The 25,087-nt window shown below is 40.8% G+C and overlaps 2 protein-coding genes and 1 pseudogene across 5 annotated transcripts in view; all 3 read left to right on the top strand.

Moving 5' to 3' along the window:
- On the top strand, nt 1-1,643 carry LOC127451465 (GTPase IMAP family member 9-like; annotated as a pseudogene).
- A 3,978-nt stretch (nt 1,644-5,621) lies between these two features.
- On the top strand, nt 5,622-11,173 carry LOC127451276 (GTPase IMAP family member 4-like). The gene is made up of 2 exons (XM_051715841.1): nt 5,622-5,697; nt 8,502-11,173. The coding sequence occupies exons 1-2, from the start codon at nt 5,682-5,684 to the stop codon at nt 10,133-10,135; spliced, it is 1,650 nt and encodes a 549-aa protein (XP_051571801.1). The 5' UTR covers nt 5,622-5,681; the 3' UTR covers nt 10,136-11,173.
- A 1,026-nt stretch (nt 11,174-12,199) lies between these two features.
- LOC127451265 (sterol regulatory element-binding protein 2-like) overlaps nt 12,200-25,087 on the top strand; it is a 21,022-nt gene continuing 8,134 nt past the window's right edge. For 2 of the 4 annotated variants that reach the window (XM_051715813.1, XM_051715814.1), the window contains exons 1-11: nt 12,200-12,437; nt 18,101-18,309; nt 20,148-20,352; nt 20,437-20,588; nt 20,672-20,818; nt 20,910-21,185; nt 21,286-21,400; nt 21,482-21,633; nt 24,232-24,430; nt 24,523-24,698; nt 24,776-25,025. In XM_051715813.1, the coding sequence (XP_051571773.1) occupies nt 12,356-12,437; nt 18,101-18,309; nt 20,148-20,352; nt 20,437-20,588; nt 20,672-20,818; nt 20,910-21,185; nt 21,286-21,400; nt 21,482-21,633; nt 24,232-24,430; nt 24,523-24,698; nt 24,776-25,025 (1,963 nt within the window). In that variant the 5' untranslated portion in view covers nt 12,200-12,355. The remainder of the gene's footprint in view (nt 12,438-18,100; nt 18,310-20,147; nt 20,353-20,436; nt 20,589-20,671; nt 20,819-20,909; nt 21,186-21,285; nt 21,401-21,481; nt 21,634-24,231; nt 24,431-24,522; nt 24,699-24,775; nt 25,026-25,087) is intronic. The other 2 variants (XM_051715815.1, XM_051715816.1) reach the window with 1 other exon arrangement.

Genomic DNA, 25,087 nt, shown 5'->3' on the forward strand with positions numbered 1-25,087 from the left:
ATGTGTGCTGAGCGAGTGGACAGCAGTCGAGTGCACACAGCAGAGACGAGTGAGTGTTATCCTCACTGTCGAGTTGGAAAGTCTGAATCATTATTAGGTGTTCAAGAGCGAGGCCCTACAAACCCTAATGTTTTTGTAAGGATACTTTTTTGTATGTTACTTTTGTTTGTCATTGAAACATCTGAATGAGCCAATTAATCAATTGCTGTAAAATTGAACAATTAAACTAGAGAAAGCTAGGCTGCTTATCAGAGGACATTCAACATTTATGCAAAGATACATTTATAAAACAAACTTTTTGTATCGTTTTTGGCATCAGAGTATTTTAGTACAATATTGGTGTATCCCTTGCAGATGTTTTTATCTAGAGCAACTTGCAGTGCACTTAAGCTGTATGTTTTGTAAGTTTGTGCATTTCCTGGTAATCAAACCCATGACATTGCTGCTGCTAGCACCATTTAAGCTAAAGAAACAAAATCTTGTATGCTATGCCATTTGGCAAGTTGTTTCCAAAGTCAAAGGTACTAATATTTTGTCATGTTAAATTCTCTCTGGATAAGATCATCTGCAAATATCACACTGATCTTAAAATAGAGAAAACTCCAGAGTTTTATGTAATTAAACAGTGCATTGATGTGATGGGTGATTTGATCTCTCTGCTGTAGTTTCAGGTGAACACGCGGAGGTTCACTTGAGAAGCAGATACCTGAGAAGAAGAACCAGATCAGACTGGTGCTACTGGGGAAAACTGGAGCTGGGAAAAGTGCCACAGGAAACACAATCCTCGGCAGAAATGTGTTTGAATCTACCACTAGCTCAAACTCTCAGACGAAACAGTGCAGCTCAGAATCCACTGTGAGGATCGGTAAAGAGATCTCAGTGATCGACACACCTGGACTTTATGACAATAAACTTTGTGAAAAGGAGGTTTTGACTGAAATTCTGAAATGCATAACATACTCCTCTCCTGGACCACATGCTTTTCTTATCGTGATTAGACTGGGCCGATTTACTGAGGAAGAGAAAAATACAGTGAAGCAGCTCAAAGACACATTTGGGGAACAGATAGAAAAATACACTATAATCCTCTTCACACACAAGGATCAGTTAAAGAAGAAAAATACAACCATTGAAGAGTTTTTACAAAGAGGTGATCAAGACCTTAAAAAACTTGTAGAAATTTGTGGAAACCGATTCTTTGCTTTGGACAACTCCTCTGCCAGTTTCCCCCAGTTAAAAGATCTCCTCAGGAAAATAGAAACAATGGTGGAGGAAAATGGAGGATACTTCACAAACGACGTGTATGAAGGAACAGAGGAGTACATCCAAGAGATTCAGAAACAGAATCTTGATGAGAAAGTGAAGAATTACCAACAGGAGAACAAAGGCACTCAAACAGAATGGCAGAAAATATACTGGCGTTTAACAAGGGAGTCACGACATGAAGCTGAGAAGTCATTTATTTCAGAGATGTGCATAACAGATGTCGCCAAACTTCTGAAGAAGGTAGTTGTACCCCTGAGGAGAGACAGAGCGCCATAAAAGAAGCTGAGAGTAAAGGAATCAGTCATGGGGAGGCCCTAAGACTTGCAATCACAGCCACACGGAAACTGTCAAAACAGACAATGTGTGGAATCCAGTGAAACCATTTATAAATCATCAGACTCATTAGCTAATTAATCAATTCCAGCTAAACGTTCATGGTGATTGAGTGCTATAGTAATGTGTTTGCTGTAAATAATGACTAATTAAATGTTTGCAACAAAATTTCCATTTTAAAATTCAGTTAAATGTTAAAACTACATGAAGGTGTTTTATCCACATCATTATTGCAGACTGTAGTCGGAGTAGGTACCATAGTAAATTTAACATGAGCAACATAAAACAAGGTGACAGAAACACAGTCTGTTTGATATGCCATCCTGTTGTCATATAAATGTTCAGCTTATGAAACACAAATTCAAAGTGGAATAAAACTATATTCAGTTTGAGATATCAGGGCTTTTTTTATATAGAAATTGTGTGTCATGGGTGGACGCAGGGGTGGGACCAGAAGGGCACTGTCCCCAGGTAAAATTTGATTGCCCCCCCTCAGTGCCACTGCTCTGGAAAAGTATAATTCACGGGAAGCCAAACACTTAAAAGCAGAACAGAACTGTGCTACCCAAATTAATGTAGCTGTGCAGACCAGTTATACTGAATGTGTGGAAAAGAACACTCCCTCAGAAATCTCTTACATAGGCCTATGTAGTTTAACAAACTAAATGGTTAGGTGTTTCGCTGAATAAAGTACATAAAATTAAATTAAGTCCCAAGATTTTATGTGGCTAATCAATGATGCTGACTAAAGTTTAGTGTTTGTTAAATGGCTTGGAAAGACTTATAAGTTTGAGGTTGGAAGTGCACAATTCAAGAATACTGGCTCATATTTATGTATGTGTAACAAGGTAAAAGGGAAAGGAGGAGGCGAGAATCGACTTGACAAAATAAATAACCATTTACTGATTAACATAAACAAAAAGACAAACACAAACACATGCCGGGCAGCTGCCCGTAACTCTCTCTCCCTGGAACTGCCGCCTCCGGTCGCCTTTATCCCTCTCGAGGGCTTGATCAGCCTGATTAGGGGCCGGGTGTGCATCATCACGACCCGGCCCCGCCCTCCTCCCTGCCACAGTACGGTAATATTCATCTGGCCCCTATCTGCACATTTTGGGCCCTCTATGGCCCCCTTCTTAAATCTCCTAGAATTGCTGCCATTACTGACCATTTTTACATGCACTTAAGAAAATGAATTCTTTTTTTTTTCTTCTTTTTTATCCCCTTTTCTCCCAATTTGGAATGCCCAATTCCCACTACTTAGTAGGTCCTCGTGGTGGTGTGGTTACTCACCTCAATCCGGGTGGCGGAGGACAAGTCTCAGTTGCCTCTGCTTCTGAGACCGTCAATCCGTGCATCTTATCACGTGACTCGTTGTGCATGACACCGCAGAGACTCACAGCATGTGGAGACTCATGCTACTCTCCACGATCCACACACAACTTACCACACGCCCCATTGAGAGCGAGAACCACTAATCACGACCACGAGGAGGTTACCCCATGTGACTCTACCCTCCCTAGCAACAGGGCCAATTTGGTTGCTTAGGAGACCTGACTGGAGTCACTCAGCACACCCTGGATTCAAACTCGCCACTCCAGGGGTGATAGTCAGTGTAAATACTCACTGAGATAACCAGGCTCCAAGAAAATTGATTCTTATATGTTTTTGTAGAAAACGCGGTTCTGAAGTGTGTAAATGCAATCGTTTTTCTTGTATCGCTTAAAGATCCTGTGAAATCAAAATGAAAGTTTAGCTGCTTTTAGTCATCTATATGTTAGTATACTTCTAAACATTGACAAAAAAACATTTTTCATAAGATATAAGCATTTAAAATCTGCAGTGTCTCTTCTGGCTAAAAGGACTCGAACATTCACAATGTCACATCCATTGTCACAGTGAAACCTTGTCCAATCAAATGCTTTCTTGAACTAAGATGCACCATCCCCCCAACATCTTATTAGCGCACATGACTGTGTTCTAACCGGTTGTTCCAACCAATTCCCCAAGTAGTAAAGGAAATGGTCTTTGAAGGGAATAGAGCATAGGGATGATCACCTCTGAATAGGACATGCCAACAAGGGAGCTGCACGCGAGGAAAGTTACTCGAGTTGATATTTTTTGTGCAGCCAACATGGATATATTATCTTTTACTCACTTGTTTCTTATTCGTCTGTATTGGACTGGAGATCCAGCCTCACTGTAAGCAAAGACTGCGATGTGCTGTGTGTATTTGTGGGCTTATTATGGATTAATGTTGTCAGTTAGATCATCATTTGTTTCACAAGCCTTTGGAAATGCTGCCAGTATTGTCATCGCTTCTCAAGTTTCTCCTGTAAGCGGCTCTGCCATGAGCAGCAAGGTGGAAAGGGCTGTGTGTGTGGCTGGAAACTAAAGCCTATTGGCTTGGGATGAGTTGTTCGATGTGTCCTGCCCCCCACTTCCTGTTTCAGTAGGAAATAAGTCAAAACACTAAATCAAACCACGCTCGTCAAAGTGCTTCACAGGGACTTTAAGGGATTAAGGGAGAGCAGTTTAAGACACCTAGGTTTTGGGGCCTGGGTATCTCAGCGAGTATTGACGCTGAGTATCACACCTGGAGTCGTGAGTTCGAATCCAGGGTGTGCTGAGTGACTCCAGCCAGGTCTCCTAAGCAACCAAATTGGCCCGGTTGCTAGGGAAGGTAGAGTCACATGTGGTAACCTCCTCGTGGTCGCTATAATGTGGTTCTCGTTCTCGGTGGGGCGCGTGGTGAGTTGTGCGTGGATGCCGCGGAGAATAGCGTGAAGCCTCCACATGCACTACGTCTCCGTGGTAACGTGCTCAACAAGCCACGTGATAAGATGCGCGGATTGACGGTCTCAGACGTGGAGGCAACTGAGATTCGTCCTCCGCCACCCGGATTGAGGCGAGTCACTACACCACCACGAGGACTTAGAGCACATTGGGAATTCTACATATGGCTTATGTGGTTATGTTAACGCATCCGCACCATTCTTACAGATATTGATTATCTATTCAGCCAATCGTGTGGCAGCAGTGCATTAAATCATGCAGATACGGGTCAGGAGCTTCAGTTAATGTTCATATCAACCATCAGAATGGGGAAAATGTGATCTCAGTGATTTGGACTGTGGCATGATTGTTGGTGCCAGATGGGCTGGTTTGAGTATTTCTGGGATTTTCACACACAACAGTCTCTAGAATTTACTCAGAATGGTGCATCCAGTGAGTGGCAGTTCTGTGGACAGAAACACCTTGTTGATGAGAGAGTTCAACAGAGAATGACCAGATTGGTTTGAACTGATAAAGTCTACAGTAACTCAGACAACCACTCTGTACAATTGTGATGAGAATATCATCTCTGAATGCTGTTCTGAGATGCGGGTTGGTGCTGTTTTGGCGGCACGAGGGGGACCTACACAATATTAGGCAGGTGCTTTTAATGTTGTGACTATATATATATATATATATATATATATATATATGATACTAGATCTGTATTTTATTATATTGAAACTACTTGAAGGATGAAAGTATAATGCAAACTAAAACTTTACAAAATTAAATCTTACATTATTACTCTTAAAAATCATGCAATGATGTGATTAACCAACACTGCATTACTATTTACTTTTACTATTACATTACTAAAACACATGAGTAATTAATACAATATTACTGTATTCATCCCTGAAGGACAGTTTAGTTTTGATGATGAACTATGGAGAGATTTCTTGTGTTTTGTTTCCTGCTGCTACTGTCAAAATAACAATAAGACACCAGTTTTATTGTGTCTGTACAGTCTGTTTTTATCTGCTGTGCGCTGTAAAGTCAGATAAAGATTGTTTAATGTGTTTAAGGCTATAGTAGTAGTGTAAATAGATGAGTCAACGATTCCTGTGAGATGAACGATGTTTCTCCTCCATGTTGTTGTTGTTGTTCCTGATGTGACCGACAGATGTCGCCAGATATGAACTCAAGATCACTGATGACGTTTGATCTTTCGCTTCTGCGCAGGCGCGTCTCTCACGAAACACCAAAACAACAAAATCACCTTGAATGTGAATGTGACGGATATCATGACGGGAAACTCAGGTGTGAAAACTTATTATTTTAGACGTGTTTAGCAGAAGTGGCGCTAAAACGGATTTTGTGACGTTGAAAACTTTCTGTTGATTTTTTAGTAAGGTTATTTATTTACATTATTCACAGTAAACTTCAGATGTGCGCTATATGTGTTTATTTATAAAGTGTGATCTAACGTAGTTCTGCAATCTAACAGCAAAATAAACAAATATCTGCCCTTTCAAAAGGATGTTTCGTGATATTTAGTGCTTTAGTTTATCAATCTGTTTCCTGTATATCTGACTTACAGTTAAATGCAGCTAAAACAGTGAATTTTCTCTTTATTTATTGCTCGATCTACTCTATTCTGATCATTACACACTTCACATGTGTTCTGTTTATTATATTTTATAAAGGGCTATAGTTGTGCTTCTGGATGCTGATTGAATATTCCAGTCTAAAATAAACAATATGACCTAAAAGAATACTGTATACATCACTGCACATCACCCATAGAGACATATTTATTATTAACTGCAGTTTACATGTCAGGAACCAGATCGACACTGATGTATATAATAAAATCATGTTTTAATTAAAAGGATTAGTTCACCCAAAAATGAAAATTCAGTCATTGTTTACTCACCCGTGTGTTGTTATAACCTTATATGACTTTCTTTCTTTTTCTGAACACAAAGGGAGAAATTGTGAATAAATGTTGTGCTCAGTGATGTCATACAATGGCAGTTTATGGTGACCACCTCTTCAAGCTTCAAAAGAACACAAAAGTATAATTCAGAAGTCGAATAAATTATTCATGAGACTCATGATTGTTATGAAAGTATACGATAAGATTTGGTGAGAAACAAACTGAAATCTAATGTATTATTTAGTGAAAATGTTCACTGACCGTTGATCTCCTGTGTGTTCATGATAGGACACGAGAGCAACAGTTCACACAGACCCCTCATGACATTGGGGCGTTCAAGTGAAAACTCGTTTTGTTTATCTAAAAGCAGCGATAGTGACAACAGAACACAACACAGCTACACACAAAACAGAGAACAGAACTTACTAAACATGTCTGAAGAGTTTGCAGTCGAGAATTGATGCATTTCTATGCCCAGCCTTATTTTTTTGAACCGAGTATTTGGAAATCAAACAGAAACATAGAGGAGCTACAGGCAGCAACAGTCACACCGTGTCCTAACCTGACGGCAAACGACACGTGATAAAAGGGATATTTTCTATGGTAATCAGAGTTTTTGTCCTAACCAGCAGTGACGAGTGACGGTACATTCTATCGATCGCTTTTTTTCTGTTTTCGGCATCGTGCGGGTAACTCCGTCCACTGTGAACTGGCACCAGCCCAAAAAGTTTCTTAAAAATAAGGCTGGGCATAGAAGTGCATCAATTCTTCTACTACAAACTCATCAGACATGTTTAGTAAGTTCTGTTCTCTGTTTTGTGTGCAGCTGTGTTGTGTTCTGTTGTCACTATCACTGTGGATGACCTGTTTTTAGATAAACAAAACGAGTTTTCACTTGAACGCCCCAATGTCATGAGGGGGCTGTGTGAACTGTTGCTCTCGTGCCGTATCATGAACGCACACAGGAGATCAACGGTCAGTGAACATTTACACTAAATAATACATTAGATTTCAGTTTGTTTCTCATCAAATCTTATCGTATGCTTTCATAACAATCATGAGTCTCATGAATAATTTATTCGACTTCTGAATTATACTTTTGTGTTCTTTCGAAGCTTGAAGAGGTGGTCACCATAAACTGCCATTGTATGACATCACTGAGCACAACGTTTATTCACAATTTCTCCCTTTGTGTTCAGAAAAAGAAAGAAAGTCATATGGGGTTATAACAACACAGGTGTGAGTAAACAATGACTGAATTTACATTTTTGAGTGAACTAATCCTACTAATATAGTGTGTTGTTTTTTTGTACATTCTTTGTGTATATCATACTGTATAAATTGTGTATATATATTTTAATTTGTGTGCGATGTCATATTATGAGTATTTGAGATGGCATGTTTACTGTGTCTTTTAAAGATATCACCAAGTCAAAGTCCTTTAAAGTGCAACTTAGCTGCATTATTTACTTGTATACGCATCTACATCTGCATCTACAGTCATTTTGATATTTTTACTGAGTCTTAATGTCAAAAATGTGATGTGGTGTAACTGTCCAGAAACGACAACAACAAAAAATAGTCTCATTAAAAGCTAAAATTCCTCAAAAATAAATGTTGGCCTGAGTAGTGCAGAATAATATTTTATTTTTATTTCCAAAAAAAAAAAAGAAGTAGGAAGACAAATTTATTTCCACCGATCAAAGTCATGTGGTGTAACCAATATACAGGTCAACACTTTTTTCATGTGAGAAGAAAACTATTTAGACTCTCAAAAATATATTTGATATTTGGACATTTTTATGTAGACACATTTTGTTCAGGTCATTTGGTGTAACCATGAGAAAGTTTCATGATATTTGTAAAGAAATATTTTTCACCTTGAAAAGTATGTTTGAAAACTTTTTTGAATTTAATGATTAAGTTGTGTACACAATGTGTTTTAGTTGATGGTACACCACATGACATTTTAAATAAATTGTTTTTGTAGAAATTGCAATAAATGTTTTTGTTTTTTGTTTTTTTTTTCAAAATTGGTGAAACCAACATGGACTCAAAGATTACTACGGTCTTTAAACATGTTTTAAACTAGTTTTTTTTTAAATATTTCTCATTTTTATCACCTCATACAACCTTATTTGTCATTGACCCAGTCAATAAAAGTGAATTCTGCTTCTGATTCTAGATCAGTCGAGTGGAGATTTGGGACCTGAGGATGAGAGAGAGAATGACAGAGCAGAGCTAAGACTCGTCCTGATTGGTCGAACAGGCTCTGGCAAGAGTGCCACAGGAAACACCATCCTAGGACAACGGCACTTCCTGTCGGCCCTGAGAGCGAGTTCAGTGACCCGTGTGTGCGAGCTGAGCACTGTGGAGCTGCCTAAGGAGGAAGAGGAGTCTGGTGTGAGGAAGAAGCTGCTGGTCGTTGATATGCCGGGATTCGGCGACACACGGCTTGACCCGAGTCACGTTCGCACTGAGATCGCCAAGTGTGTGGCGCTAACGGCACCTGGCCCACATGCGTTCCTGCTTGTGGTTCCTCTGGGCCGCTACACTGAGGATGAAGACCGGGCCGTCACAGAGATGATCCATGTGTTTGGCGAAGAGGCGCTGCTCCACCACACGGTGGTGCTGTTCACCCGCGGAGATGAGCTTGAGGAAGGAGGTTTGGAGAGTTTCCTGGATGAGTCTGCTCCAGAACGACTGAAGGTTCTACTGTGGAGATGCAGCGGCCGATACCACATCATCAACAACAGAGAACCAGAAAACAGGACGCAGGTGCGAGCGCTACTGCAAACGGTGGAGAGGATGGTGGCGAACGCAGGAGGAGCGTGCTACACCAGCAACATGTTCCTGCAGGCCGAACAAGCCATCCGAGATGAACAGGAGCGACAGATGAATAAGGAGTTGAGCTTGCTGCAAGAGCGAGTGCAGCGGTGGAGGGGTCGAAGGGCAAGTGGAAGGGCGGTTAGCAGGCGTCAGGCCCTGCGGTCTGTTCTGAACCGCTTCAGAACTGAAGCCGCTCTCTCTGGGAAAGTTCTGGAGCGTGTGAAGGTCCTGGTTGCAGCCGGGGCCACTGGAATGGCGGTTGGGGCAGTTTTTGGAGCCGCTGCACCTCTGGCTGTGGCTGTAGGAGCATCGGTGATGGGCGGATCAGTGGGGTTAGCGGCAGGGCAACTGGCGGGAGTCTCAGCGGTGGGGAGCACAGGTGTAGGGAAAGCGTTTGGCGCAATAGTTGCAGCCACCATGGCGAAGACCACTGTAGCTCTGGGAGCAGCGACTGGAGGGGTGTTGGGAGGGTCGGTGGGTGCGTTGGCCGGGGCGGAGGCGGCAGGACCGCGGGAGGCAGCTCTAGAAGCGCTGGAGCAGGTTGGAACAATGGGTGCAGCAGTGGTGGGCATGGCCGCAGGAGTGGGTGGGGCTGTAGGGGCGGGAGCAGTGATGGGGGCAGTGCTAGAGGGTGGAGCAATAAGTTGTGCGGCGTTAACAGGAGCTGTGAGTGTTGCTAATGCAACAGCAATAGCTGCACCACAGGCAGTGGCCACCGGGGGCAGCATAGCAGGTGCTGTACAGTCTGTAGGGGGCGCTGTGACCTCCTGTGCCAGTTCAGTTGGAGGTTTATCAGGAGCGCTGGATGGCGTCGGAACAACCGCACGGATTCTCACAGCTGCAGCTGAGATCGGAAGAGCTGTGGTGGGAATTGCGCTAGCTGGCAGGCTGGTAGTGAAAGTGATGAAGGAAAAAGTCAGGTCAGGAAGCGGTGCTGCCGAAAACAACTACACGGATCGAAACACTTACGAGGTCCACTGGAATAAATAAACACAGTGCTAACAGTGTGTTTGACATTCTGCTAGTGTTTATGATTTACTTTAGATCATATTACTCGCATTTATCATGTGCTGTGAGAACTTTTTACATTTATCTTAGACAAAGCAGAGATGCTAATCATTGTTAGCGCCTAAGAAATTAGCAGAAACCCCTCAGATCAACATCAGCACTTATTCTTGTTAAAATTGATCACTAATGCCATGCTATTTATTTCAGATTTGTTGATGTATTTTATATAAAAGTAAATCATTTTGGGAATTTTTGACTAGTTTTTATCTAGTAATGTAAACTTGCACAATCCAATTCAAACTGATGGTTATATCTTCAGTTATAAAGGTCTGTTAGACCTTTTACCAGTTTTGATAAACAAACTTGTTTTATTGAACTAAAGGTGCTGTAAGCGATTTTAGTCGTTCTACTTCCACAAGACTGAGCTGTTTAATCAGCCACGCCCCCTCTTTCCTAAACCCTGCCCTCCAAAGATTTCAAATTAGCTTTATTGAGACCGACATTGTGCAGAAACGGTTGTTAAAAACAACAGCAGCTATATGAACAACATGGCATAAAAATGGCATTAAGCCTCAATAATTCACTGCAACTACAATACTATGAGAACGGGCAAAATGATTGACAGGCAGAAAGCGTCAGAGACTACGGACACATTTTTGTTTGTTGTTTACAGAGTCTAGAGCTGTAACATAGACCGGTCAGATATCTCACAACACTTATTTCAGTAATATCTCTCAGGCAGTAGTAGAAATATTTGCAAACCTTTCCATGAAAAAATCGCTTACAGCACCTTTAAAGGTTGAACTGCAAAACATTGCTGTGTGTTTAATATATCATGACAAATAGATCGTTTTGAGTACTGAGGTCTGACTGTTTTTGGCTGGTTTAGTGAGATCAGCGTGTGATCCCTTCAAACAAACATTCTGCACGTGTGACGAGACTTCACTGAAAATGTGTATGTTTATCTTCTGACGCAGTTGCACAAAATAAACACAAAAAAGTCAATGAAACCATGTTGTTTTCCTTTAAGAAACATGCACTTTAATCACAAACAACTCTCATTATTACATCATTTAAAGTCATATACAAATATGTTTAATCTGACATTATGCATGTGTATTTACTTAAATCACAATGGAAATGGAAACCTGTTAATGCAAACTGTAAAAGTAAATATTTCAAAACATGTTTCTATATTTCACATTTATAAGAGACTGTTGTTGAATCATTGCTCTTAAGATTTAACTCATTAACTGCTGAATGTAAACACAAGAATATATATTTTTAGGAAGCTACTGATTTAAAAAGAAATTATGATATATATATATATATAGATTAAAGAGTTCACGAGTAGTGAAACAATAAAATAAAAAAGTAAATGGTGGTTGTGAACTGTAATTTGTAGTCATATTGACTGAAGAACAAAGAAAAGCAGTTGAAAATTAGACAAAACTTGGAAAACTATTCAGTAAAAATATGTCAGTAAATGGTGATAAAATTGTATTTCATATTTATATTTAGCTACATTATATAAAACATTTATGTGAAACTGTATGCCTGCCAAAACTGTTGTTATGACCTATTTAAGAGTTTGAGCTGCTGGTTTTTACCCATATTTATTCATCGGATGTTATCATTAATAGATATTAATAATAGTTGTAATTTCGTAACCGTGTGCCTTTGAGTGTTAAAGCGCTTTCAGAACACAAACACTCCTATAGAAGTAAAATGAGATTAAAGGTGCCGGAATGAACTGACATGATTCTCCCGGAGTGTCTGAAGATGATTATGACTATGTAACTTCACGAACAATGAGCAACAGACCCTTAAATTAACATATTCAATTGACCCCTCCCTGCTCATTATATATTAATGAGCACTCTTCCCTCACTCCGAGTGGCGTGGGCGGAGAGAACATTCAGGGGCCTCTGCTCATCGACGTACAATCAGACCACGGTCCAGCGAGCGATTTGATTGGTCGACAGCGTCCGATCTTACGACGGCCATTGCCGAGTGTCAGCCAATCCGGTGTGAGAGTCATTGACAAGCATTGTTTTTGAATGACGTCACTGCCTGAGAGTAAGATGGCCGCGTTCTGTCAGTGAACGCTCGACCAGAACCGCCTCTGTTGAGTTCTGATTACCGAATAAACCGACAGATACACGCGTCGAACCGCTCCATCCACCCGGAGCCGCGCTGAGGATGGACGGAGTGGAGTTCATGGACAATATGGACCCGACCTTAGCCGAACTGGGCGATGAGTTTACACTGGGAGACTTCGACGGTAAGAGACCGAACCGAAGCGCTCATTAAATCGATCAGACCCAATCAGATCATGATTCTTTTGATGATGTTCTGATCTCGGTTCAGTGTGTTTGTTTGTTTGTTTGCTTGCTCGTGTGTGTGTGTGTGTGTGTGTGTGTGTGTGTGTGTGTGTGTGTGTGTGTGTGTGTGTGTGTGTGTGTGTGTTAGTTATTGTGTTTAGTGGATCGTGTTTGTTTGTAAACAGTGATGTAATTCGGTACAGCTTCAATCGCGGTTCGGTTCGTTCAGATAGTCTCGATAATAATAATAATGATAATGATGATGATGATGATGATGATGATGCACAGTTGATAAATAGATCGATTTTTAATGGGAAGTTGACGCATAACATGTCCATAAATTAACATTAATATTTAAGATTAAACATTTATAATGAGCTCATAAAAACTGCATAAATTATTATAATTGTTTTTTAAATTTTTTTTAGATGTAGTATGTCACAGCTCAGGACATGTAAACTTCCTAAAAAATATGTCAACATATACAGTATGACTGTGCATATTAGTGTTAGACCGATATTAATCGGGCGATATTTAGTGATATATCGATATAACCGTTAACCGCGTTCCTTTGGCGGATTACGAGAAGTGTTAATTGTCCTTAAATATACCAGTACATTTTGTGAATTGTTCGGTTGTTGTCAGTCAGTTTTCTTCACATTAATCCAGTTCTGCATTTCTGTCTCTCAATTTCTTCTTAATAAAGATTCTGTATTATAAACAAAACCAGTTTTGAACTATTAATTATAAAATTATAAAAATTAATCATGGTTTTTACTACAGTAACCACTGATCTTTTTACTGTATCTTAACTGTAGATCAGTTACAGTTACCATAGTTTAATCATGGTATTTATAGTAAAATCATAGTAGCCACAAAATGAACCAAGCTTACTAAAATCATGGTTACTACTATATAACTGTAGTAAAACCATAGTTAATTTTCGTAAGGGTATCATTTGTTAACAACAATTACACATTATTAATGTTTTAACAACTTTTAATTAGGGCTGGGAATCTATTCAATTTTTTAATTAATCACACAATTTTCTGCAATTAATCGTGATTAAATTATGGTGCATGATACATTATAACAAACATTAAAAAAACATAAATATATTTACTTTATACTTTGTCTAAAAGAACTCTCAAGAAATTGGTTAGTCATTTATTTTAATTAAAATAAATATGTACATGTTAAAATGTTCAAGGTTTTTATTATTATTATTATTATTATTATTATTATTATTATTATTATTTTGCAGAAAGAGTACGTACAGCCTCCGTTGAGAACCCCTGGTCTAGAGTTTACCTGGCTGCAGGTCCTTCTAAGTCTCTATTATGCAAACGCGGGGTCTTGGGCGTTTTCGTTTTTGACACTAGTTCAGACGACAGAAGTTGCACATATACAGGCAATGCAAAGAGATACAGGAGCTTGCCCGTATCTCTCGCACGCCGGGTTCATGTGAAGTTTCCATTGTCCGTACATTAAATCCACTCCTGAAGTCGACCAATAGTTGATTTTGCAGATACCGATAACTAAGGTGGTCGAATAGGTCAATAACTGATTAATCGGTCAATAGTCTTTAAAATCGATTTATAGAATGTTATAAAATGTTCTTAGTCTTTTCGTACTACAATGGGTACAGACAGAGTCTACAAGAGTCTAAAATGAAAAAAATTCCAAATTCAGTCTGTTGTACAATTAAATCCCAATAATAGCCAGAAAAAATGAAGGACTTTTAACTATAAACAAGCCCGAAATACAGGCTGAGTTTAGAATGGCATACTACTCTTACTATTTCATATGTGTCTATGGCAGAAAAAGTATGAGTAGTATGGTAGTATGCAAATTTGAACTCGGCCTCACTTACTTATTTCAGGACTCTTATTTTGAAATGACGGAGTATTGGCTTAGTTAGAATGCTTTATATTATATAAAATATAAATATTTACCAAATTAAGCTTTTATAGCTTATAGTCACCAGACTGAGGACACAAGAAAGTTGCAGATACATTGTATATGCTGTCAGGGCACGTTTCCATATAGTCGCATTTTTCATTGCATGTTCTTTAGAACACTCAATTTAGAACACTTGTTGATTTATCTAATCAAAATAACAAAATATGCATTGAAGTGAGGATAAAAATATAGATGAATATTATCAGTGACGAAAGATTTAGATAACAAATACCCACAAGGTGTCAGTGATTGTTTTTATTTCACTTCTAGTGGCTGCTGTTGTATTGAAGGAATACATTTTTTAAAGCAACTATCTGCAAAGATTTTTGCCGATAACCGATAGTTCCAAAAAGCAACTATTGGCATAGATTTGTGCAGATAACCGATAGTTCCAAAAAGCAACTATTGGCATAGATTTGTGCAGATAACCGATAGTTCTAAAAAGCAACTATTGGCATAGATTTGTGCCGATAACCGATAGTTCCAAAAAGCAACTATTGGCATAGATTTGTGCCGATAACCGATAGTTCCAAAAAGCAACTATTGGCATAGATTTGTGCCGATAACCGATAGTTCCAAAAAGCAACTATTGGCATAGATTTGTGCAGATAACCGATAGTTCTAAAAAGCAACTATTGGCATAGATTTGTGCCGATAACCGATAGTTCCAAAAAGCAACTATTGGCATAGATTTGTGCAGATAACAGATAGTTCTAAAAAGCAACTATTGGCATAGATTTGTGCAGATAACCGATAGTTCTAAAAAGCAACTATTGGCATAGATTTGTGCCGATAACCGATAGTTCCAAAAAGCAACTATTGGCATAGATTTGTGCCGATAACCGATAGTTCCAAAAAGCAACTATTGGCATAGATTTGTGCAGATAACCGATAGTTCTAAAAAGCAACTATTGGCATAGATTTGTGCCGATAACCGATAGTTCCAAAAAGCAACTATTGGCATAGATTTGTGCAGATAACCGATAGTTCTAAAAAGCAACTATTGGCATAGATTTGTGCCGATAACCGATAGTTCCAAAAAGCAACTATTGGCATAGATTTGAGCCGATAACCGATAGTTCCAAAAAGCAACTATTGGCATAGATTTGTGCCGATAACCGATAGTTCTAAAAAGCAACTATCGGCATAGATTTGTGCCGATAACCGATAGTTCCAAAAAGCAACTATTGGCATAGATTTGTGCCGATAACCGATAGTTCCAAAAAGCAACTATCGGCATAGATTTGTGCAGATAACAGATAGTTCCAAAAAGCAACTATCGGCATAGATTTGTGCAGATAACCGATAGTTCTAAAAAGCAACTATTGGCATAGATTTGTGCCGATAACCGATAGTTCCAAAAAGCAACTATTGGCATAGATTTGTGCCGATAACCGATAGTTCCAAAAAGCAACTATTGGCATAGATTTGTGCCGATAACCGATAGTTCTAAAAAGCAACTATCGGCATAGATTTGTGCCGATAACCGATAGTTCCAAAAAGCAACTATTGGCATAGATTTGTGCCGATAACCGATAGTTCCAAAAAGCAACTATCGGCATAGATTTGTGCAGATAACAGATAGTTCCAAAAAGCAACTATCGGCATAGATTTGTGCAGATAACCGATAGTTCTAAAAAGCAACTATTGGCATAGATTTGTGCCGATAACCGATAGTTCCAAAAAGCAACTATTGGCATAGATTTTTGCCGATAACAGATAGTTCTAAAAAGAAACTATTGGCATAGATTTTTGCCGATAACAGATAGTTCTAAAAAGAAACTATTGGCATAGATTTATCGGTAAAACAGATATCAGTCTACCTCTACATTGTTCAAATAATAGGGAACAGGTGTTCTCGCGTTAAAATGAGTGGAAGAACAAATAGTTCAAAAAGTCCTATGCAAGCATTTGCTAAACTTATTTTTTACACTTTGAAGCTTATGGCATGCATTCATTTTCATGATAATAAAATCACTAGTTTAAAAAAAATCTTTACAATCAATACTGTTATGTGTATTGATACTAGGGATGGGCACGAGTATTCGTGTACTTGGTGGCAGCGATGATCGTTCATGAAAATGATGATCGATGGTATTCAAGCATGATGTGACTTTTCACTTAATTCGAAATTCAGTGACAATTACCTGTCAACTAAACACAAATGATTTTAAGGGGTACATTGATTGTCAGAGACGTCTCATAGCAACCAAACTGATATATGACGCTGCAATGCTATCATTACGATAATCAAAAGAGAGTGTAATTAACCATGTTTTGAACACCTGTCTCTGCAAAACATTGCTAAATACGCTTTATTATCATTTAATGTCAGAACTGATGCGCGCTTACTGCGATTACTGCGGTAACCTGAAAGAAGAACAGATGGGAATTTCCCACATAATGAATGAATCTTGTGGGAATGATTCAAATGAGAGTAATATTAGATCATATGTGTAATAATAACAGTTGTGCTCTGAAGATCTCTCAGATTTATTGTATTTGAGTAGAAAGTGTTTGTCTAATGCACAGACACTTCTGGAATATTCTGAATAATGATTGTGTAACATAATGACTGTACACAGTTACACACCACAGAAAAACGTGTGTGTGCTTCATAAGAAGAGAGTTTATTAGAGATTAATTTATGATATTATTTACATTGTGAAGTATGCATACATCATGGGAGTATTGGTTGTACTGAATTTAATGTATGCTGATTTAAATCAAATTAAAATATGTTTTGATGAGATTCACTCTTGTGTTATTCATTGATGTGTGACTTTCACTGAGTTGATTAAAGATGCTGCAGGTGTCATTTATTACTGTGGTAATAATACTATAAACTAATAAAACAAACATGCCGCTAAAATGTGACACACTTTCTGTCAAGGTCTGATGTGTGGTGGTGTGTGTCAAGGTTAAAGTGTGAGTTCAAGGCTGTGAGTGTGTTATCAGCTCTGTATCATCACAGTGATTTACTGTTACATCACTGACCTTCATCTCAATATCTGCAGTCATTATTGTGATCATTAGCATTCATAAACTCCTGTCTTCTCTCATATCACTAATGCCCTTTGAGGTCGTGGGTTATAGTGATTTTACCACAGTTAAAATGTTGTGTAAGAACAGCCCTTCATATGAATAGGAATTGTTGCTTATGTAGAGCGTTTTAAATCTCTTTAGGTCTCTTATGAGCTTTCTTGACAGTTAGGGTGTTTCCTCAGACGGCAAGTTACTACAGTTTGAGAAAGAGAGTGTGTTTGTGTGTGTATTTGTTAGTGGAAAGTGTGTGTGTGTGTGTGTGTGTGTGTGTGTGTGTGTGTGTGTGTGTGTGTTTGAGGTTGTTGAGTCAGTGCTGCAGTGTTACACAGACATGTGAGAGTTTCACTGTAATATTGAGTTCTCTGTGTGGAAAAACAACATTCGTTTACTGACTGAACTATTTTAGTGTGTGTGTTTACACTGTTAAACTTGATTTATTGTCTAATGTGTTGAATGAGTGTAACTGTTATTTCTGTTCAAATACACTAGACACTTGTAAAGAGTTAAACAGACATTATTAACGACCGCTAGATAACACAAAGCATTAGTTGTTAATACTGATTCTCACAATCTAACAGTCACTGTTGTATATTCTGTGTGTGTTTGTATTCATTAGAGATGCTGCAGTTTGTCAGTAATCAAGTGGATTTCCCAGATCTGTTTGAGGATCAGATGGGGGGTGGATCTGTAACCCCTGTACGGCCCCCTCCACAGATGGCCCCTAGTGCCATACTGACCCCCCCACACACACCTGTACAGACCAGCAGTCAGACGCAAACGCGCACGCCACCACTATTGCAGCCCAGACCACAGCCCATCACACAGGTGGGACTGACCACACCCACTCACTCATATCCACACCCATTTACACTCTGAACACACCCCCTAACTCAAACACACCCATTTACACTCTAACCACATCCCCTCAGTCATAAACACACCCCCTGACACTCTGAACACACCCACCGACACTGACAACACCCCTCACTCATATCCACACCCATTTACACTCTGAACACACCCCCTAACTCAAACACACCCATTTACACTCTAACCACATCCCCTCAGTCATAAACACACACCCTGACACTCTGAACACACCCACCCTGACACTCTGAACACACCCACTGACACTATGACAACACCCCTCACTCATATCCACACCCATTTACACTCTGAACACACCCCCTAAATCAAACACACCCATTTACACTCTAACCACATCCCTTCAGTCATAAACACACCCCCTGAGACTCTGAACACACCCACTGACACTATGACAACACCCCTCACTCATATCCACACCCATTTACACTGAACACACCCCCTAACTCATAAACACACCCATTTACACTCCAACCACATCCCCTCAGTCATAAACACACCCCCTGACACTCTGAACACATCCACTGACAACACTCCTCACTCATATCCACACCCATTTACACTGAACACACCCCCTAACTCATAAACACACCCATTTACACTCTAACCACATCCCCTCAGTCATAAACACACCCCCTGACACTCTGAACACACCCACTGACACTATGACAACACCCCTCACTCATATCCACACCCATTTACACTGAACACACCCCCTAACTCATAAACACACCCATTTACACTCCAACCACATCCCCTCAGTCATAAACACACCCCCTGACACTATGACAACACCCCTCCCTCATATCCACACCCATTTACACTCTGAACACACCCGCTAACTCATAAACACACCCATTTACACTCTAACCACATCCCCTCAGTCATAAACGCACCCCCCGACACTCTGAACACACTCACTGACACTCTGACAACACCCCTCACTCATATCCACACCCATTTACGCTCTGACCACATCCCCTCAGTCATAAACACACCCCCTGACACTCTAAACACACCCACCGACACTATGACAACACCCCTCACTCATATCCACACCCATTTACACTCTGAACACACCCCCTAACTCATAAACACACCCATTTACACTCCAACCACATCCCCTCAGTCATAAACACACCCCCTGACACTATGACAACACTCCTCACTCATATCCACACCCATTTACACTGAACACACCCCCTAACTCAAACACACCCATTTACACTCTAACCACATCCCCTCAGTCATAAACACACCCCCTGACACTCTGAACACACTCACTGACACTATGACAACACCCCTCACTCATATCCACACCCATTTACACTCTGACCACATTCCCTCAGTCATAAACACACCCCTTGACACTCTGAACACACACTCTGATAACACCCCTCACTCATATCCACACTCACTTACACTGAACACACCCCTAACACATAAACACACACCCTGACACTCTGAACACCCCCTCTGACACTCTGAACACACCCCCTAACTCAAACACACCCATTTATGCTCTGACCACATCCCCTCAGTCATAAACACACCCACTGACACCCTGAACACACCCACTGACACTCTGATAACACCCCTCACTCATATCCACACCCATTTATGCTCTGACCACACACCGTCACTCATAATGAAGCATGGTTAATATTGCAGTGATTGTAAAGGAATAGCTCATCCAAAATGAAAATTCTGTCATCATTTACTCACCTTCATGTCGTTTCAAACCCATATGATTTTCTCTCCTCTGTGGAACACAAAAGGAGATGTTAAGCAGACGTGTGGGTCTCATCACGTTCTCATGCAGTTCTCTGAACACGTCACAGGTGCAGACGTTTCCTGTGCAGACGCTGGCTGTGCAGACGCAGGCGCAGCCACAGACAGTGATGATTACTCCGACCGCTGCGCAATCACGATTCATCCAGAACCCTGTGATCTGCCAGCAGAACCACAACACAAGCTTCCAAGGTGAGAAACACACATAAAATACACACACATATGTGTAAACACAACAGCATCATTCATAAACATTTGTGTCTCTATGCCTCACAGTGCTCCATCCACAAATGCAGAGCATTGTGACATCATCGCAGGTTCAGCCAATGACGATCCAGCATCAGCGTGTGTTGACTCAAGCTGGGCAGACGATACAGACTCTCGCGACCGCGCCAGCTGCTGTTCATACAGTGTCACAGCAAGTGCCTGTACGTCACACTGTGTATAATATTTAATGTATATTGCAGTATGAAGCTGCGTTTTGTAATTCAGTGTTGTGATTGGCTGTCAGGTGTTGGTACATCAGCCTCAGATCTTGAAGACGGATTCTCTGGTTCTGACGACACTGAAGCCGGACGGGACTCAAGTTCTCTCTACCGTACAGAACCCGACCGGCATCACCACTCTGACCACGCCCATCCAGACCACCGCACTACAGGTTCTTCACTAACACACAATGTTTTTAACTCATTCGCAATGCTTCATGGGATTGTAGTTCATTTATTCACCATTAATTTTGTCTCTCATAGACGTTGATGGGCAGCAACATTCTCACCACTGTTCCGGTCATGATGGGAGGAGGAGACAAACTGCCAATTAAACAGCTGTCATCGGGCACCACCCAGAGTGGGGGCGGGGCCAGGATGTCTGTGGATCAGGGCATGGCTGTTACCATGGGAACAGGAGTCGTCGTGAAAGAGGGCGAGAGACGAACGACACACAACATCATCGAGAAACGCTATCGCTCGTCCATCAATGACAAAATTCTGGAGCTCCGCAACCTCGTCATGGGTAGCGACGCCAAGGTCTGTCTCGCCGTGCATGCTGGGAAGTTAAGAGCTGTTTAGGTTGAAATAGTGTGACTGACTCTGTGTTTATTTCCTGTTTAATGTTTGTCGGACACAGATGCATAAGTCTGGCATTCTGCGTAAAGCCATCGACTACATCAAATACCTGCAGCAGGTTAATCACAAACTCCGTCAGGAGAACCTCACGCTGAAGATGGCCAATCACAAGAACAGTGAGTCACATGACCTGAACATCACCGTCAGACTGACGATAACCCTCTATGACATCACTGATGTGTTTGTCTCTCTCTCAGAGTCAGTGTGTATTTCTGATGATGTGGATCTGAAGCCGGAGGTCTCGTTTATTTCTCCTCCTCCATCTGATTCGGGCTCCAGTTCTCCTCCTCAACTCTCACCCTTCTGCATTGACTCAGAACCAGGAAGTCCTCTGATGGAGCACGAACAGGTTATAATAAATATTTGGTCATATTTCAACTAGATTTGTGTCGACAATGTTTTTAAAGATAAACTAGTGGTCGAGTGATTATTCAACACCAGTAGCTGCTTATCATCACTATTTTTTCCATCGTGGACCACACCCTGAACCACACCCCTCACTCTTAACTACACCTACTGTCACTCTGACACACCCACTTACACTCTGATCACACCCCTCACACATAACCCCACCCATTTACACTCTGATCACACCCCTCACACATAACCACAAATACTGACACTCTGACTACACCGCTCACTCATAACCACACCTACATACACTCTGAAACACACCCCTTACTGATAACCACACCCACTTACACTCTGACTACACCGCTCACTCATAACCACACCTAATGACACTGACCACACCCCTCACTCATGACAACACCTACTGACACACCCCCTCTCACATAACCACACCCACTTAAACTCTGACCACACCCCTCACTCATAACTTCACCCACTGACACTCTGAACCACACCCCTCACTGATAACTACACCCACCTACACTGAACCACACCCCTCACTCATAACCACACCCACTTATACTCTGACCACACCCTGGTCAGAGTATACTTATACTCTGCTTTTCTCTGTTATTGGCAAAAATCATCACCGTTAGTTCGCCGATATTGTTTTTTCCTCGTGGACGGCGCTGGAGCATTCTAGAGTATGACCGCAGCCTCTGGAGGTGAAGTAAATACAATCCAACAGGTCGTGGGGATTTGTTGCATCTATATATGCCATCATTGACTATATTCATCCATATTTTTATCCTCACTTTAATGCATATGTTGTTATTTTAATTAGATAATCAAGTGTTCTCAATTGAAGTGATCGCATGCAAAGGAAAATGCGAGTATATGCAAACGTGCCCCTTCAGCACAGGAGAATAATAATAATAATAATAATAATAATAAATATAGCTGCAAGCAGCAATGCGGATTCCTCCTCAAAATGGCAAATCATTTAAAAATTGATCAGTAGAGGGTTGGGGTTAACCCTTTCGCACGCACCATAACACTGGTTTGATCATTCCAGAGTGGTCCCTGGGGAGTACCATCAAACTGGTTTCGATTAGAACGTTCGTGTCTGACGTCATCAACTGGCAAATTTTAAAATTCAAATCTGCTTTCCCGCTGTTTAGCTGCCGCTGCTACAGAGAGGGATTGGCTAAGCAATGCCATTTACATGCCTAACACAGCTGCTTGAACAATCTTTTTAACCACAGGATGTTTATTTTATGTTACAGGCATTCAAACTAATGCAGCAGATTACACATTTACTGCTCAATCCACACAGTGTATAACTGTACAAAACTAACTGAAACTCACCATAAAAGCTGTTGTACTGTTTAGCAGCTACATAGAAAGAGACTGGCTAAGCACTTGTCATTTAGATATCTAAAACAGCTGCTAGAACGGTCTTTTTAAACCATAGAATATGTTTATTTTATGTTACGAACATTCAAACAAACACAGAATACAAGTTTACTGTCCATATACATACACTGTGTACTCGCAGAAAAACGGAGAAACCCACCAAACCTGCTGTCGTGCTGCTGCTGCTATAGAGAGAGAGAGAGACTGGCTAAGTGCTTGTCATTTATGTCTAAGATAGCTGCTCAGTGTTTTCAAACACATGATAACATAAATGTATGTAACAGGCATTCAAATAAACACAGAGGTATTAGAATACAAGTTTATAGTGCAAATCATATGACAGCAGCAAAATTAACTGAGAAAAATGATCACCTTTCAAACGTAATGTTTTATTCACATGAAATAAATATTGTGTTGACATGCTCTGGACACTGAAGTCTGCATTGCACTGTAAACAAACATGGCCATGGTCACAGCCTATCAATAATACTAAAACCACCAATAACAATAGGTTTCCTCCTACCGGAGGAATCCTAAAAACCCCCATCTGGTGAAATATACAGTATATTGAAAACCCTTTAACTGGTGAATACAGAAACCCTGAGCCGAGATGTCAAAGGTGCGTTTCTGAGCCTATAAACACTGTCAGACAGAGAAACAAACATTCAGAGAACTTCCAAAGGAAAAAACTATTGATGAGAGAGATCGCTGATGATCTGCTGTTGATTAATTACTGCTCACACAGTATTTTTAGCCTGTATGACAAAGTTGACTTCTTACTTGTTATAGTGCAGATATTTCAAAATAACGGTCTTCGTTGTATTTTGGGGTTGTTTATAATTAAAAGTCCCGTGTTATGCACCAAATCATCATTTATTTCTGTTTATTAATGGGATTTTTGGTTGCACTATCTGTGATTTAATTTATTTTGACTCCTGTAGCCTCGATGTATGTGACCGTCACCGTACGGAAAGACTAAGAAGGATATTTAACATTTAATATTACGGTACTTTACGATATTTCACCACTTTAGTTATCGCAAATGAAAATGAATTTAAATAAAGAGTAAAAGCATCTTCAGGAAAGGAATGTGCATGTGTTTACTCTCAATATACTGACTATATAAATATATTAATAGATGTAGAGCATCTAAACTCTGATCTGTGTGTTTATCTCTCAGATGAAGAGTGAACCGGACTCACCGGCATCTGTTGGCGTGTTGGATCGCTCTCGTCTGCTGCTGTGCGCGCTCACGTTTCTCTGTCTGTCTCTCAATCCTCTGCCATCTCTGTTGGGTTCAGAGGAGAGGACGAGTCTGTCCGCCGCTCACGGATCCTCACGCTCGCTCTTCTCTCTGCCCGACCAGACGCAGAACTTCGGTGAGTGTCTCGCCTCTGATCCGTGAGATTTCAGTCATGTGACCCATTCTGTTCTCAATCTAATGTCATCTCTGTGTGTGTGTGTGTGATAGCGGCGTGGCTGTGGTGTGTGTTGCCGTGGTTTCTGGTGTGGGTTCTGAGCGGAGTGGGCGTGGTTTGGGGGTGTGTCCGGGTTCTGTACCTGTGGGAGCCGGTGACGCCCCTCCACTCGCCCACATCAGTGCGTTTCTGGAGACACCGCAAGCAGGCCGACCTGCAGCTCTACAGGGTAAACACAAACATACGTGAAACAGACTGTTTATATCACTTATTTGTGTCCTAACACTGTGTGTGTGTGTGTATCAGGGTGATTACGCGGCGGCGGTCTCGAGTCTGGAGACGTGTCTCTCCGTGTTGTCCAGAGTTCTGCCCTCCACCACCGTCGAAATCATCTGCTCGCTCTCCTGGAATCTGATTCGCTACTGCCTGCGTAAACCCGCCCCTCTGGGCTGGCTGGTGCGTCTGTTTGGTGGAAAGCATGAGGGGGAGGAGTCGCAGACGAGTGCGCGGGACGCGGCATTGGTGTATCATAAACTCAACCAGCTGCAGCTCACAGGTGTTCTGATTCTCCATATGTTTGTTTTGATCAGTATGAATGACAGGAAACATCAACATGAA

This window comes from Myxocyprinus asiaticus, chromosome 14 (assembly GCF_019703515.2).
Source record: "Myxocyprinus asiaticus isolate MX2 ecotype Aquarium Trade chromosome 14, UBuf_Myxa_2, whole genome shotgun sequence".
NCBI classification, from domain to species: Eukaryota; Metazoa; Chordata; class Actinopteri; order Cypriniformes; family Catostomidae; genus Myxocyprinus; species Myxocyprinus asiaticus.